The sequence below is a fragment of the Arachis hypogaea genome, chromosome 19, assembly GCF_003086295.3.
Source record: "Arachis hypogaea cultivar Tifrunner chromosome 19, arahy.Tifrunner.gnm2.J5K5, whole genome shotgun sequence".
Taxonomy (NCBI): domain Eukaryota; kingdom Viridiplantae; phylum Streptophyta; class Magnoliopsida; order Fabales; family Fabaceae; genus Arachis; species Arachis hypogaea.
This window is the reverse complement of record NC_092054.1, coordinates 17,578,248-17,595,520: the sequence shown is the minus strand read 5'-3', so window position 1 is coordinate 17,595,520 and position 17,273 is coordinate 17,578,248. Positions and strand designations below refer to the sequence as shown.

At 36.1% G+C, this 17,273-nt stretch overlaps 2 protein-coding genes across 2 annotated transcripts; one reads left to right on the top strand and one right to left on the bottom strand.

Annotated features, from left to right (window-relative positions):
- Positions 1-174: 174 nt before the first annotated feature.
- LOC112779633 (long chain acyl-CoA synthetase 8) lies at positions 175-8,933 on the bottom strand. The gene is made up of 12 exons (XM_025823963.3): positions 8,586-8,933; positions 6,649-7,236; positions 6,460-6,540; positions 6,075-6,338; positions 4,125-4,256; positions 3,879-4,052; positions 2,576-2,805; positions 2,257-2,374; positions 1,938-2,069; positions 1,699-1,833; positions 1,375-1,581; positions 175-704 (listed from the first exon to the last, which is right to left on the bottom strand). Exons 2-12 carry the CDS (start codon positions 7,183-7,185, stop codon positions 540-542), a joined length of 2,175 nt encoding a protein of 724 aa, XP_025679748.1. The 5' UTR covers positions 7,186-7,236; positions 8,586-8,933; the 3' UTR covers positions 175-539.
- A 2,795-nt stretch (positions 8,934-11,728) lies between these two features.
- LOC112778027 (protein MAINTENANCE OF MERISTEMS-like) lies at positions 11,729-13,518 on the top strand. The gene is made up of 6 exons (XM_025822397.1): positions 11,729-11,878; positions 12,273-12,467; positions 12,556-12,726; positions 12,825-13,021; positions 13,120-13,210; positions 13,351-13,518. Exons 1-6 carry the CDS (start codon positions 11,729-11,731, stop codon positions 13,516-13,518), a joined length of 972 nt encoding a protein of 323 aa, XP_025678182.1.
- The last annotated feature ends 3,755 nt before the right edge of the window (positions 13,519-17,273 follow it).

The following is a 17,273-nucleotide window of genomic DNA, read 5'->3' as shown; positions in this document are numbered from 1 at the left end:
GACATGGTTAAACTTTACAGAAGGACATAGCAAGCAAACAAATAAGTGAAATATATATCCCTTTAAAGGGCCAAGAAATAATAACTTTTCCTCTGAATCTTTAAATCCGAGCTGACTGTTCTTTTTTATGCCAAGAAAGTTGTGATGATGGACATGTTATTTTAACACCAAATCTGTGCAAGGAATTGTGGATATTTTAAATTAGTTGCAGCCTTGCAGGTCATACGTTACAGTGCCGTCCATAATTCTTATTGACATGAACATAATGGTATAGTACCATAATAAGAGCCTTTATAAGGCGTCACAAAATAGTTCCTCCTCCTCCATTCACTCGAACAAGGGAGAGCCTAAACATCAAACAAAATGTCATCGGAATCACAACCGAACCGTTCAATGAAATGCTTGCTCATAAATTGCTCATTTTTCGAAGCAAGCCAGGTGTTATGGGTTGTAAAGCCAGAACAGTTGGATATCACATACAGTGAAAAGACAGTCAAGAAACGTGGTAAGATACTGATGCCCAAAAAATGCTATATGCTTCATTCATACAGCTTCTTCAGATCATCTTTGAATTTAGCTTTCAGCTGTTCTCTCTTTATCTTGAGAGCAGCAGTGACTAATCCAGATTCTGGTGTCCATGGATCTGGAAGCAACTTTATCTTTGCTGGGATTTCAGATTTCTGCAGCTTTCCAGCTTTTGCAACCTGCAAAATAAATATAAATAAACAAAATGAAAGGGATTTAGTGATTTACGCAATGAAAAGATAAATAGAAGATAAGCCTTGTCACAGCAGCAACAGGCCAACCAAAACAATACAAACACGGCGACACCACTGGAATAGTTTGTCAACTCAACATGAAGCTATGGCAACTTAGGCATGAATGAACATTTAAATGGTTAATATTTTATTTATTTTTCATTTCTTTTATGCTTGAGCTAAAAAAGATAAAGAAAAAGAACAAGAAGACATGACAGAGAGAGAGAGACATGGCAAATGCAGACTTCATCTATCTAACAGTTGTCTGGAACTACTACTAACAAGCAATAATTCATAACTTATGAACGGATATTTTTGGGTTTTGAGAAAGAGAGACAAAGTGAGTTCTGGATTCTGAAATTTATTGAACCAATGAGTTATAGTGTATGTTCATGTATTTATATGCAGAGCATATAGCTTCTGCAACACGCGAGTCTAGCGGTAGTTTAGAGAATCATATTCTTATGTTAGTTACTGGCAGCTGTGGCAGTTAACCAAGCTGGCATAGATATGGTCAACTCAAACTATCTTAGTTTCACTCTATTAAATGGATAATCAGCTAATCTAGACAACTCCCTATAGCAGCAAAACAAGCAGTCATCAATTATTAGCTCACCTTGTTAATGGCCTGCAGGACTTCATTGGTACTTTCAGTTTTGCTACACAGTTCAGGAAAATCTTTGTATTCAGTACCAGCTTGCTGAGCCCAATTCTCCAGAGACTTGCGTGATGGAACAATAAGAGCAACACAGTAATTATGAAAGGGATCTGCATGAACCATGACACTGTCCACATAATTACAAGTAGATAGCACTGCTTCAACCTGCAATTGAGTGAAAGTGGAATATAATTTTAAAACCCAGCAAAATACTGTAAAACTTGTATCAGCACTTAATTTTGGAATCCAGAAGAATTAAGGTATAGCATTAGCTTAAGTCACCTTTCCAAGAGAGAGATATTCTCCATGTTGAAGTTTGACGATATCCTTCTTCCTATCTATGATTTCAAGACAACCATCTGGATGGAATTGCCCAATGTCGCCAGTATAAAACCAGCGTAAGCCATTTTCATCAACCTATTAGAAGTTAAAATTTGTGAAATGCAGTTTAAGCAACAGTAGGAGATCCAAAGCAGGAAATATTGAGAAAATGACATGCATATGTGCATGATTGAACATACCTTGTACACTTCATTAGTTTTCTCTTGATTCTTAAAGTAACCACCAGTAACACTGAATCCACCAACTACAACCTCTCCTCGTGGCATTGGTTTGTCTGAAGTCTTGTACCCTCCTTCTTCCCAAGAAACTAGCTATACAACCAAATTAATACAGATTAAAATTTCCCCATTTAAAGCTCTTTGCTGTCAATAGCAGGAAGTTCTATTGCAGCAAGACACTATAATAATTAATCAACATTACCATAATAGAAAGCAACATTTACAAATAGAAGTCGGTTGTTCAACACTAAAATTCTCATTGACAGGATAGATAGCATACCTTAATGTAAGCACAAGGAAGAGGTGGACCAACACGCCCCACACTGTCATCATCCCACTCAGAGAAGGCAGCCCCAGCAAATGTTTCGGTCAACCCATATCCTTGCCCAATAGGAGCTCTGTAGTGTTTCGACAAATACAAGTATAAATCAGAAAAAAGTATAAGCATGTTGACTATAACATGTTCAATGATAAGGTAGAGATTAAAATAGAACCACATTCCCCTAAAGGTACAGATGTATGGTAGAACACACATGGAAGCACATGTATAAAGATGACTAGTTGAATGAAGTATATAGTACAAAGAAAGGAATCATCACCCTATGCAGATATTGATAAAGTGCTGTGAATCTCCGGATAAAGGGGCTCCACCACAAAGCATAAATCGTATACGGCCTCCTAGTAAAAGGCGAATTTTTTTAAAGACAATGGTATCCCACACCAATTTCTCTATTCCCCAAGCCCCTAGCCAGCTTCCCTTAACTGCAGCCAGTCGGCGATTGTATGCTATCTGGAAAAGATTTTTCACAATTCCCCCCTTTTCCTCAACCTAAATTACAATATAAAGAAGAGTAAGGAAGAATAATAACTATTTACCTAGTAGTTTAAATCATTGAATATCCATGGGTGGATAGAGAAAATCAGAGTTAATGCAATTACTGACAGCTGTTAAAATCCATGATTAACAAGAAAAATAATAGATTAAAGAATAACTCAACAAATGAGAGAGAGAATATATTACTCTTATGTGATTTGTTATACGAGAGGAATTCTAACCTCTACTTATAATACTAATAGTAAAACTGTAATGCTATATAATTATATATTGGTGAATATTGAACAGCGAAGTTCTAGTTAGGAGCCAAAGCCAGTGTAATAGTGATGACAGATGAGACGGTCAAGATAAATAACATTATCAACAACGTTGTTTGTGGACAGAGTTTAAACTTGTTTAATAGTTTGCTTATGTGAGAACAATATAAACCAGAAAATAAAAGATAAACTAAAGGAAGATATTCACATTAAAAATGATGGACAGAGGTCTAAAAGTTGTTGGTAGAAATCATTAGGAAGACCATACATTAAGTGTAGTTATTGAAAAACTTAGTTTTAGTACAATTTCCTCCTCTATTATGAAAAACCTACCAAAACTCTTTGATTTTCGCACTATTAAATTGTAACAAAGAAACCAAATAACATAACCACTAAGTACAAAATATTCACTCGCATAAGAATCACCAATCGCACCATTATCTTGTCAAACTCAATTCCTGTTGTTGTTTATAGCCTTAAATGATCAAAAAAGGGAAATATGATTAAATGTTAACAAAGAAACAAATAACATCACAACTGAGTGCGAAATATTGACTAGCCTTAAATAATCATCAAACGAATCACTATCTCATCGTTCAGTGGCCAAAATCAATTTCTATTGTTGTTTAGCCTTTTATATTGAACAAAAAAAAATGTGAAAATCAAATTCATTTGGAGTTGCTAATAAAGAAAAAATAATAGGGGGATTTTGTGCAGTAAAGACAAATAGAATACAGAGGGAGGAGTAAATTGTTTAAAAAATTGTAAATTTACAAGCAAAAGATCTACCAGAATGAGTTTAGTTCAAACCTTTGAAACAACTCCTTCTCGAATACGATCAAGAATAGCTGGTACAGCTGTCAGAAGAGTGGGCTTCAATACACTAACATCTCCCTTGGTTCCTTTCTTGATTTTATTAGATGTGTCTGTGAGAGTCAAAGGAGAGCCATAACCAATTGCAATCCCGGTAGCCAGCATAACAGACTGGACAATCACTTTAACTTAGGGTTAACAACATCAATTATTGAGACAACTATAAGGTTAAGAAGATATTACCTCTGCAGCCATTTCAAAAACATGTGCAAGGGGCAAATAGGCTAAATATACATCCTTGGTACCCAGATTTGGAATCACCGTGATAACAGCCGCTGTAGTGGCTACGATGTTACCATGAGTAATCATAACACCCTACACAAGTGCAAATAATTAGCACATCATCAGATTACGGTGGAAGATATATTGAGCATATGGAGATCATATTGGCTCAACAATGTTAATATACAACAAATGTTCTACTGGAGACCCAGAGATTGATATTATGATATGCAAGAGGAATCAGGTAGATGAAGCAATGGACGTGGTGTCACAGCTGCACAGGCTAAAATGGATTATATAAGGTAAATCCCATTTCTAGTGCTGGCACATGCTTGGAGGAAAAGAAAGTTTACGATCAAGATATATGTGATCAAGCTGTTGTTTGCCAGAGAATTGTCAAAAATTAACTGACTCAAGAACAGGAAATATCTCCTTAGGAAGAAAGTGCACTCTTTAAGCAATGGAACCAACGTCAACATAGCTACACTATAAGAATTTTTTCCTCCCAAGTTTCATGGTTTGTCACCTAGGAGGAAATCTTTTCAGCAAAAACATTGGCTTTTCACTCCACACCTTGAGGACAAGGAGATATTTTAGGGAGGGAGGTGGAAGTATTGATCCCAAGTTTGATAGTAGTTATCAGTATGAGCAGAGGAACTAGATGGGTCTAATGGAGCAAGAAAGTGGGGAGAAGGAAGGGGGGGGGGGGGGAGGGGGCTAGTTTTGTTGACATGGCATACAAGAGAAAATGTGCAAAAGAATTTGCGGTTTGGGTAGGAAACAGTTACGGACTTTGGTATTATAAAATGTCCAAAGTACCACATCAGTAGCAGTATGGGATGCTTAATATTGTATTTAAGGAGGATGGTTCTTCTCCCTTTGCAGCTAGCTTTCAAAATGTGATTTTCCCACTTTCCTTACTTACTCAACAATGGTATCAGAGGCAGACTGTCAGTGGCACAGAGAGGGCTAAGGAGACAAGATGAGGCTTCTGATTGACAACAGGCTAAATAAAGTACCACAGATGCAGGGATGCTTGGTGTTGTATTTAAAAAGTGATTCTTCCCCGTTACTAGCTAGATTGGTATATGAATGAGGGAATGTATATTACATAAAGCAGGCCTAGGAAGGTGAAAGGCCCTTCTACCACCCAGGAGTATGTTTGTTTGAAGCATTTTTTATTTTCTATACCATACTTGTTAGTCCATTTGGACTGTATTTCACCTTGGGATCTTAGTATCATACCAATCTACAAGAAATGATTCAGCTGAACGATACAAATTAATAATGTTAAAAAGTAGAAGGTACATGAATGTTAAGGTCAAAGAACGGCCAAACTAGCTTACTGACTCAGCAGGGAGTGAAGGTCAAAGAGGGGTAGGCTTCATTTCGGTGACACTAGAAAGTGGGATTGCTTAGCTCCCTTAATTGTTTACACATTTTCTTGCATTTTTGTTTCTGTTCTTCTCTACCTAAGCTGATATCACTCTGATAAAACCAAAGAGAGTGATGATATACAGAGTTTTTCTTCATTTCTTGTGTAAATTCAGTGGCTTTTTCCCCAGTCAATATACAGAGCATATTTTTTATTTCTTCACTGATACCAGTTTTAACAATAGAGTTTTACCCCATGGTACAGATCTTGTGCATATTTACCACCTAAACCAGCATATAATAAGTCATAGCAAGACCCCAGTCAGAATACCAAGGTCTCTAGACTACATGCTTTAACAAGAACATGGTTTTTGAGAGTTGATACATTTATTAAGCATCATTCTGCAAATATAATAACATTTAGCACACCCACAGAAAACTAGAAAGAGAAATATAAGATTTTACATATGATATGCACACACACATACACACAAAAAGGAATAATAACATGCAAGAAAACTTGAAGAAGAAACCAACCTTTGGCAGCCCTGTACTACCACTTGTATACATCACAACAGCAATAGCATCCTTGGAAGGAAAGCTCGGTTCAACGGGACTTTCTTTCCCAAGTTTCTCAACTTCACTAAAAGATGCAGTTTTCCAGTTGCCCAAACTTCCCGAGGAAGCATCTTTGTCTTCATCTTCAAAGTAAATAATGTTCTGAATAGATGGTAGCTTAGAACTTATTGCATCCAACATCTTCAACTTCTTTGAGTCGCATATCAGGGTTGAAACTTGGGTCTGTGGATATTCCAAGCAAGGACATGCCATACCACTTATATTATTAGATCATATACTTTTCTTATGACTACTATAATCTAACTACACACTGTATAACTATGCAAGAGATAACTTTTCCTACCTCATTTAGTGAGTGAATTAGGGCATCCTCCCCTAAAGTAGCATAAATAGTAACAACTGTTATACTCTGTCGGAAGCAACCCTGCAATCAGCATGACTTCTGTTAAAAATTTATGAACAAAACCATTATTTATCCTCAAGGCTACAAATGAAATAACACACAGAAATGAAGCTGATAAAGCAAACTTACCTGAAGGGAAATGAGCCACTCAGATCGAGTATCAGCGAAAATTGCAACACGGCTATCTATATTATGGCCAAATCTAAGGATACCAGATGCAAAGTTGCACACACGAGCAAAAACCTGTCCATATGTTTCCCATTCATACTCTCCTAAGTGTACTTTCTCAAACTTCCGGCCATCACTAGATGTAACAAAATCCTTTCCGATTAGCTTTCTTGTTCCTAGACATTGATTGTTGGTATATTTCTTACAAGATTGTTCAAATAGATGAGCCATGGTTGTAGCTCCTTTCCAAGGAACTTCAACCAACTCCTTTTCCTGAGCATTACGCACTGCGTAACCTGCCTCACCACCAACCTTTACTGGAACACCTCGTACCTTTCCTCTTCTCTTTCCCAAGAAAAGAGTTGAAAACAAGATAGGAACTAGGATGCCTATGACTATAGCAGCTACAACTCCATATTCTCCATGATCTTTCATGAAATATATATTGTTGATATTAAGACTTTTTAACCAGGAGGGCATAGCATTTTGGTTGGCCATTTATTATTTTTGATGATTTACGGGTCCTTCTTAAGCAGCACACAAACTTACCTAAAAGCAGTAAAAGAAATTCAACATGAAGTGAGAAAAATGCAGAAGGATTGGCGGAAAAGGAATCCATTTCGGCAAGAGTATAAAACAGAATATAGCATTCAAATATAAATGAATCAATAAATAGATAAATAAAAAGAACATGATATGAAGTTTATGTACGGAATAAGGACAAAACATGCTCTCGTTACATGTATGAAATTCTTCAACTTCAATAACTGAAACACTTACAATTACAACAGCATAACCAGTCTGCCAAATTCTTTATGTTAAAGCTGTCAAGAAATTCAAATAATAGAAACTAGAAACCGGATGCACACAAATATCATAGGATGGGAAGATAAAAAAAATTAAGTTTCTAACTAAAACCCGATTCCCAAAAGGAAACATATTTTGTAAATGTAGATTAGGAATTAACGCAATCAAATTTCAGAAAATTGGTGACTTGATTTTCTGTTAAGTGTAGTCATAACTTCCTTTTACCCACAAAAGCTAGAGTTCTAGATTAGGGAATCCATATCGGTCTATGAAAAGAGCTACATATAGGTCGGATTAATTAAGGTGCAGCGGGGAATATAATACAGAATATTGAGAGATGACTGAATCTCCTGTAAGACTTGCGCTGCAATTTTTTTCCTTATTTAGAAGAATTTGAAGTTTTATTCACTTTTCATCATGCTTCACAAAAAATATTACAAGTTTTGAGGAATGTGGAAACCATTAAACGAATTTCAGGTTTCAAAATCCATTTTGAAATCGGATATCAGTTATATAACTTATATCTCACCGCAACTTTGAGATTAAAACAAAATAAACAGCAGTTTCAAGCGATATTGAGAACTAAATCCGCTCAAAGATAATAGGCACAAACCACTACACATAAAATAAGGCATATAGATAACAAGGGATCTAAGTTAAATAGAACAAGAATTAAACAAAAAATATACATGTCTCTCAATTCATCGCAGTAAAAATTAAGGTCAAGGCAGTAAACCCTTTTAGCAGGATAAGTTCAATCAGATAAAAATAAAATAAAATAAAATAATAAAAAAGTAATCTGATCAAAATCAACGATTCACCCATAAAATACAGAAAGCAAGGTTCATGTAACTTCAGCATTAGCTACAACAAGACCTAAGGCATTTTCCCCCAAATGAAATAAATCGACCCTTCTTCCCGTGAGGTGAAACTTTTCCCAATGAAAAAATATCAAAGCAGAACTCAACGCCTCAGTAACAAAATCACGGAATTAATTTTGGTATAGAATACAAAGCACTATGGACGATTTGACTATATCAACAATGGAACTGACAGAACTCGCGAGTGGCGATGACGTGGACAAGAAGTACCTGAACAACAGAATGGCAGACTTGCAACGTCAGCCTTCTGTGCAATGGCCAGGGAATCTCGCCGGCGATTGAGATTTCTGAGTCCAGCGGTGGTTGATCGATTCACGAGGTTCGGCGGTGGTGGGGGTAACGGAAAAGAAACGAAATGAAGAGAAGAGAAGAGAAGAAAGTGGGCAGTGGACAAATGGAAAAGAAGATGTTCGAATAATCAAATGTTGATTTCTTTATTCTGTTTCGTGTGTAGAGGAATCCACACTAAGGGGACGGGTGTCCCTAGTTACACGTAATCAATCACCTTGTCATTTTCACACAAGTGCAACTCCAGTTTTACTGTTTTAGTTTCAGTGTACGAGTGTAAGTACTATGTTTTCTATGAATAAAGGGTTTTTTCCGGAAAAATAAAGGATTTATGATATATATTCTATAATAATATATATTTATATTATAATGTAGAATATTATTCAAAAGAGTAAGGTTAAGTAATTAATTTTTTTAATTATTTTTATTTATTTTAATTTTTAGACTCTAAATTATAATTTTTTTTATTTTATATCTTAAATTATAAATACTAATTATTAAAATTGGTTAATATAAAATAACTAGAAATTGGGTTTTTAAACTTTCTCTACATAAAAACCACACATATTTATGTGGTATTTGGTGGGTAGTTGTATAGTATTTATGACTTTAAACTCTCATTTTTAGTATTTAATATTTAATTACAAAGCTAAACAATTTAGAATTTGGTTATTGATTTGGTAGTAGACCAAACTTGACCAAATTTAAGCCAAATTTTTTGTTGCATTAAATTTCATAAAAATTTGCATATTTTTGTCGTAATGGATACAAAATATATTAATTTAATATTTTTAGATATAATATATTTATCTATATCTCATTTATCAAATACGATTTTGTATTTTTATATCTCTGTCTTAGTGTCTCATGCCTAACTAAAAACGAAAAGTACATTCTAGGGTTAATCACTAAAAACGCTTTTGAAATATTCCTGCATTCACAAAAATAACCCAAATTTTTATTATCGATAAAAATACTCTTAATTAATTTAAAAACATGCCAAAATTGTTCATCCATAAAGAAAGAGTTTTTTCGTTAACAAAAATGAATAATGTGACAAACAGGATAGTTACGTGGAAAATTTTGGACATCTCTCTCCTAACTAACACTCTCTCTTTCACAAATCCTAATTCACACAAAACATACACTGAAACAGAGAGAAGATGAACGAACAGAAAGGAAAAAGTGGTTGAGAACGGAATGAAGAGAAAGAAAAAAAAGGAGGAGGAAGATGCGATGTCGGAAAGGCTAAGGACCGCCGTCAGAGAGAGAGAGAGAGAGAGAGAGAGAGAGAGAGAGAGAGAGAGAGAGAGAGAGAGAGAGAGAGAGAGAGAGAGAGAGAGAGAGAGAGAGAGAGAGAGAGAGAGAGAGAGAGAGAGAGAGAGAGAGAGAGAGACGCTTCAGGTGAAGAAGATGTGATGGAGGAGAGGAAGGAGGGGTTAGGTTGTTCCTGTCGTTGTCAAGCCTCGTTCATTGCTGGTGTCGATTGGACTACTTCCACTATTGGATTCCAAGGGAGAGAGGGCTCGCCGGAGGGAGGCCACTGGGAAGAGTGAGATGCAAGGCAAGAAGTCACAGTCATCTTTGCTGGTGTCATCGTCGTTGAGTCATGCATCCTCCATTACATCTTCTCTCTTCTTTATTCTCGAATCTTCTCTTCTTCTTTTTATGTGTTTTTCACTTTTTGTTGATGGTTATTGTGTTGTGGTGGTTGTTGGCCGTTGTACAATAGCTTCTGGCATTAGGAAGAGAAGAAGACGAAGCTCTGGCAGCGACGGTGGCTATGGCGCCACGAAAGTGGAGGGATGGAAGTTGAGAGAAAAGTAATTTCAAATCAGGTTATGTTTAATTTGGGAATAGAGTTCTATAATTGAGATAGTAGCGTTGGTTCTTTTTTTTTTTTTTTTTGCAGCCCCAACGTCATTGTTGTCCTCTTCCTTTCCTCCGAGTATTCTATGCAAACACTCTAACGAAATATGATGACTTGGGATATGAGAAATTGATTACTTTTGGTTAAGAAGAAGGTTCTATAAGGTGAGGATAAGAGTGTTGATGGTCGTGTTAGTGGTTAGGATTTGAGAGAAGAAAAGTAAGTGTGGGAAAATGAAAGAAGAAGAAGAAGTGCTAGTTCGCCAACGACTCTGTCACGACTGACAAAAATGTTGCGGATGGTAAGTTAGAGGGTATGTGAGAAGAGAAGGAGGAGGGCGAGAGGAATTTGGGAAGAGATAGGAGAAGAGAGTATGGGCTACATCATTGTTCCGTTTGCCACATAAGTTACTTTGTTTGCCACATCACTCAAACGTTTACATGCCATGTCTATCTTAAGTAGTTTTGACATATTTTAAAATTATTTAAGAATATTTTTGTTGATAATAAAATTTGGAGACATTATAGTTGGTTAATCCCTCCTAATAATAATATTTAAGATATCAAAGTCTACGTCTAATTTTATGTAACAAATTTTTAACAAAAGATATCAGAAGTAATTTTGTTAATAAATCTATCAAATTATCACTTGAGTAATTTGTTGAACATCAATTCCCATTTACGGGAATCAAAAAAATGTATTGCATTTGCATAAGTTGTTGAACATCAATTCCCATTTACGGGAATCAAAAAAATGTATTGCATTTGCATAACTATTTGTTACTGGGATTCATACAAGTGAAATAATTCTATATCAACTTTTTTAGGAAGATAATGAAAAACTTCCTTGATTTTATTACAATGTATTCTAGGGATTTTTTGTTTTAATAAATAAAATAAATATAATAATTACGAAAATAAATATTTTTTAGAGAATTTACCGATTTAAATTTTCTTGCCATATCTCGTTTACAGTGTAAACGAGATATGACACATCAGCGTGACACGTGTATATCTCGTTTACAGTGTAAACGAAATATACGCATTGTCATCTTATTTACACTGTAAACGATATATGACCTGTGTACGCCTCTATATAGTTGTTTACAGCTGACTTGCGGGCTCCAATTTGACTTTGTCAACATCTTTCTCCCCTCTTTTAACCCTTTTTGACTATACATTTGACCCAAACGGTGATGGCGCGCCAAGTGGAGAATGACGTGGACATAAACAGGCTGAACGAGACGACACATTACGCCGGAGCGGCCGACTTCGAGGTTAGTTTCGTCATGGTTGTTAAATTTAATGATGTTGCCATTGTTAGGCTAGTCATGAAGATCTGGAACGTTGGTATATGAGTTAGGAGTTAGGTCTGTAGGCTTAATTTAGAACTCTATCCGCTTGTGCTAGGTTGGTATGACATAAATATTATTAGTTTGGAACTCTGTTATTCATGTGCTATGTTGTTAGTATTTATAAATTTAATGCCATTATAGTATAACACTGTTTACATTAATAAATTTTGATATTTTTATTTTATTAGAAATTTAAGATTTTATTTTGTTGTATTATATTATTTAATTTGTAATAAAAGTAATAATAAAAATAATTAATCTTGAGACTTTTGAGAGATAAATATTATCAAAAGTAAAATTAATTTTTTAAAATGTTAAAAAATAATTTATAAGTTATAATTGATTTTATATAATTTAAATATTATTTTTGGTTGTCATTATTTAGAGGCCTCGCCTCCTACTGCCTCGGCGAGTGAGCCATACTTTACCTCCACCGGACGCCATCGTCCCGTATCTGGTTGAGGCCGGATTCGGCGACACCGTGCCCCTCAGGAATTTTATTTTTGACAATTCCTTGATTTCAGCACTGGTGGAGCGATGGCGTCCAGAGACGCACATGTTTCATCTCCCGTGGGGTGAGGTCACTATCACCCTGTAGGATGTGGCGTACCACCTAGGCCTACGCGCACACGGTATCTCCGTCAGGGGTGCCTCCGTGACTTTGGTAGGTGGTACCATACAGAGACGTAGGCATTGGTGGAGCAGCTCCTCGGTGTCAGGCCTCCCGTGGCAGCACAGGAGGTGGCATAGAGGAAGGAGTCGTTCACGCTGAAGCTTGTGTGGCTACGGGATCGTGTCCACCAGATGCCCCAGACAGAGGATCCCGAGTCCTTCCGACAGTACGCTAGGTGTTATATCATGTTACTGATCGGAGGGTATCTGATAACCGACAAGTCCAACAAATCTGGTGCACCTTCGTTGGCTACCGTTGCTTTAGGACTTTGCGGAGTGTAGAGCGTTTTTCTGGGGCTCGGCTGTGCTGGTCTGGATGTATCAATCCCTTTCTTTGGCGGCTCAGCGGGACGTCACGGATATCAATGGCTGCACTCCGTTGTTGATGTCTTGGATTTATCAGAGATTCCCCCAGTGGTGTCCACCAGATAGAGGCGTCTACCAGTATCCGTTGGCTACGAGGTGAGAAATGTCTTTGTATGTATTTGAGTTAAATAATGTTGTTAAATCTTTTGTTATGTTACTTAACGAGCCCTTTATGCTCTCCTTCGATGTGTTAGGTTGGTTAGATTGCCGCAACAGAGTAGGGATCAGCATGAGGCCAGGGTCCTGCGTTGGAGGGTTTCCCTCGACCGGCTACGTTTCGACGAGGTTAGTTGTAAAATACATATGTTTTTATTTTGGATAATTAGATAGATATCGTATGCTTTAGTATGCTTGTTATATGGATAATTCGAGAGATTTCGTATAATAATTGTATTTGTGTTATGTTGAAAACTTTCTTTCTTCAGTTTGCATGGAAAGTCTACGATGACCCTGCCCTGCAGGCTTTGTGTCCGCCCTGGTTTCGTGAGGAGGAGGAGTGGGGGACATGGTTGTCAGCCGTTCCCCTATTGTGCTTCAATATCGTCCGATTTCACCATGTAGATCGGGTGAAACAGCAGTTCATTGGAGAGTAGCAGGTACCAGGGACTCCGATAAATCTTGATAGGTGAGATTGATGCTATATTTCTACTTACTTATCTGTTAAAAGATTTCAGTTATTATGACTTAAAGGAGGTATTTAACACACCATCTTCATTGACAGGTACCTGACTACTATTGGTCGAGGTGAGGATGTATGGTGGCCGCTCAAGGTGAAGGAGTGGTACGATAGATGGCACCATGAGGTGTCCTTCGTAGTACGGTTTAACGCGTATGTCACATATGGTGCTGGAGAAACAGCTCTACAGTGTCTGAAGCAGTTTCGGCACCTTGTTGTACGACTCTTTCCAATCACCGTAGATCCGTTCAATTGCCTTCTGCTTTGCCATCCACACCTTTCTGTATGACGGTTTGAAGTGATAGCTTGCCTGGACCGCACCCTGCAACACCAGGATACTCACAGACGAGTTGGACTAAATCAAGGGCAATATGACTCTGCAGATGAGACTGCTATCTAACTGACGATGGTCTTGAGACATGGTGGGTACCAGACAACTGTGTGGTCCACCAAACATCCGAACCTCCCTAATCACAACAAAAAATTTATTCTTACACAACATCTATAACCAAAATAACATATCATACAAAACTACTCAAATTCACAATTAAAGTTGAAATTACCAGTATCCGAGATTCTGACAAAGGGCCACACGGAGGCTCCATTGACACCCACTGTCGGCTTGACAGCACTGCACATGGTACTTTAACCGGTCGGACTCGATCACCCGGTACTCAGCACTCCTGCGAATACTGTAGTTCTTCACACCTTGAAGCACCGCCTCTCGGCTTCTGAACCTGTGTCCGACCCGAAACTCCACACCACCGTCTAGGTTGTAATCCACTCCACAGGTGTCAGAAATTGGGATCCTCTCATGCATGGCATCCAGATCTAGACTGTGATAGTGACTTGGCACAACCGATAGCGCCGAAATCGGGTGAGGTGGAGGCAGCACATGGCGCGGCACAGCCCCTGCAGGTGTCTCCGGCACAAACTCATCTTCATCTCCACCATCGGAAGACTCTCTGTCTCCACTGTCTGCCACATAATCCGCATCCGACTCCTCCTTACCCTCCTTTGCCTCATGCTCCGGAATCGCGACATGAATGGGCGGTGGTGCAAGAGGTCGGTCGTCCTGCACATAGGTTTCGTGTGCAGAACCCCACTACCACCGTGACCCACCTCAGCGGACAGCTCCATTACCTGTTCACACATGATCCTCCTATGAATGTCGAACATTAGTCGCACATGCTCGTCCCCGTGCAGTCGGAATAGTCGAAACCGAAAGACTCCATTTCCCATGGGTGCCAGCAACCTATACGACACCCTTCTGATTTTCCTCGCTTGTGTCCCACCAACCTTGCTCAATATCAAACTCTTCAAATCCGATAACGTCTCCACACGCTGAGTGTGAAATAATATCGGATCCTGACACTCAAATGTCACCCCGTTGTCGCCATTTCTCATACGATAATTCAGACAAAGAAGTACAATTACGAATGGATTGTTACTGGTCATTCAGCTTTGTTTTTGAGACAAAGAGAAGATAGAAAAAGGATATAGATGTGTGTGAAGAATACCAATGGTTACATATCTTTTTATAGATGCTGAATATTTGTCTTATATATATATATATACATGTGCCAGCCTTACTTTCCGTATCTCGTTTACACTGTAAACGAGATACGTGAAAAATCATCTCGTTTACAGTGTAAACGAGATACGGCAAGAAAATTTAAATCGATAAATTCTCTAAAAAAATATTTATTTTCGTAAATATTACATTTATTTTATTTATTAAAATAAAAAATCATGTATTCTAGTAGGAGAGAAATTATAGTAAGCTAATAAATTTATAACAATGATATATTGGGTTGTGTATTATTAGCAAGATATATTAGTTCTCTTATGATGCCAAAATATTAAGATGCATTTGGATTGAATTTTTATTTTCAATGTTTTCTATTTTTTAAATTTTGTAAAAATAACAATAATAAAATTCTATTTTCTATTTTTTATTTTCACTTCTTGTTTTCTCTTTTCGCACAAAATTCTAAAAATAATAAAAATAAAAACAGAAAATAAAAACAGTTCTTATATTTTAAGACCAAAGACATCTTCATTTTCTTTAAAGAATATTTTTCTTTCACACAAAAAAAAATCTAACAACTATTGTCCATGTATAAATTGAGATAAAATGTAATTTTTCAATGCCTTTCATCTCAAATTTTTCTTTTCTTTCAAGACATTTGTACTTTTGTGATTGTGAGATCATTTTAGACTTTCAGAAATTTCAGCGATATTCAAATTATTGACATACACAACAATTACGATGAATTCATATCTAAATTCTTTATATTAAGTTATTAGCATACCAACTACTATCATTTTTTAATTTTTTTAAGTAAGATACTCAATTAGACAATTATACCATATTTGCCTAAATTGTTGTACAAAAATATTTACAATTTAACTTAATATAATTCCTAAGACAATTCATTATATGATTTATATATCTTTTAATCGCTTGAAATTTTTTTATACAGATATTACAATCTAATGATTTATATAAATAAATTTTAACTATATTTATTAATCAACTAATATAATAATTAAAGCTTTTATCATAGAATAACCAAACTTTTTTTATAACAAAAATGTGCTGCATCTAAGTGATTTCACTAACCAAGTCCAACCAAGTGATTTAAAATTACGCGCTACTTATAACAGACTTTTAATGTAAACCTCCCCTTATTTGTTCTTCTTCAACGTAAACGTTCCATTTTTTTCTGATTTCTCTATGTTTTCGTTTGATTATCATCTCTTTCTCTTCAGATTTTCGTTTTTTTCTTCGATTTTCTTGTGTTCTCCTTGGATTTTATTCTCTTTTTCTCTTCAGATTTTCGATATGCGTTTGTTTTTTTTTTAATCGAATAGTATAATTAAAATCGTTTTGTTTTTGCGTGTTCTAAAATAATGAATTATTCAAGTTCAAATCAGTTGAATGAGGGCGATTTGGATTATTCTTCTGAATCGAATTAAGTGGACGAGGTTTGGATCGTTTTTAATTTTATCTAATTTCATTCTTCAACAATTTTGAATTGAACAGAATGTAATGGAATCTAATGTAATTGAATAAAGTGATAATGAATAATTTTATTCTTCTTTGCTAAAATCAGTGTTGTTTATGAATTTGAATTTGGATAGAATGCAGGAGTTTTTGAATTTATAAAATGCACAATTTTTTGTTCATTTGTTATTACATAATGGTGTGTTATAATCATATGTCAGTTTATTTGCAGTCCAGGTGTGTTGTCGATGAACAATTTGTTCCAAAGGTTGGGATGACTTTCAAGACAAATTGAATGGAATATTATAATGGAATGGAATTTAATGCAATTAAATAAAGTGATAACGAATAATTTCATTTTTCTTTGCTGAAATCTGTGTTGTTTATGAATTTGAATTTGGATAGAATGTAGGAGTTTCTGAATTTATAGAATGCACAATTTCCGATTCATTTGTTATTAGACAATGGTGTTGCTATAATCATATTTTGGTTCATTGGTGCGTTATCGATGAACAATTTGTCCCAAAGGTAGAATGCACAATTTTCGGTTCATTTGTTATTAGACAATGGCGTTATTATAAACTTATAATCATATTTCGGTTCATTTACAGTCTAGGTGTGTTGTCGATGAATAATTTATCCCAAAGGTTGGGATGACTTTC

Bases quoted from the DNA above. Each gene is read 5' to 3' on its own strand.
- LOC112779633 (XM_025823963.3), bottom strand. From the start codon at position 7,185: ATGGCCAACCAAAATGCTATGCCCTCCTGGTTAAAAAGTCTTAATATC. The intron at 6,339-6,459 runs GTAGGAAAAGTT...GAATATCCACAG, and splicing joins TAATTCACTCACTAAATGAG to ACCCAAGTTTCAACCCTGAT. The intron at 1,834-1,937 runs GTATGTTCAATC...AACTTCTAATAG, and splicing joins AAACTAATGAAGTGTACAAG to GTTGATGAAAATGGCTTACG.
- LOC112778027 (XM_025822397.1), top strand. From the start codon at position 11,729: ATGGCGCGCCAAGTGGAGAATGACGTGGACATAAACAGGCTGAACGAG. The intron at 12,468-12,555 runs GTCACTATCACC...TGACTTTGGTAG, and splicing joins TTCATCTCCCGTGGGGTGAG to GTGGTACCATACAGAGACGT. The intron at 13,211-13,350 runs GTTAGTTGTAAA...TTCTTTCTTCAG, and splicing joins ACCGGCTACGTTTCGACGAG to TTTGCATGGAAAGTCTACGA.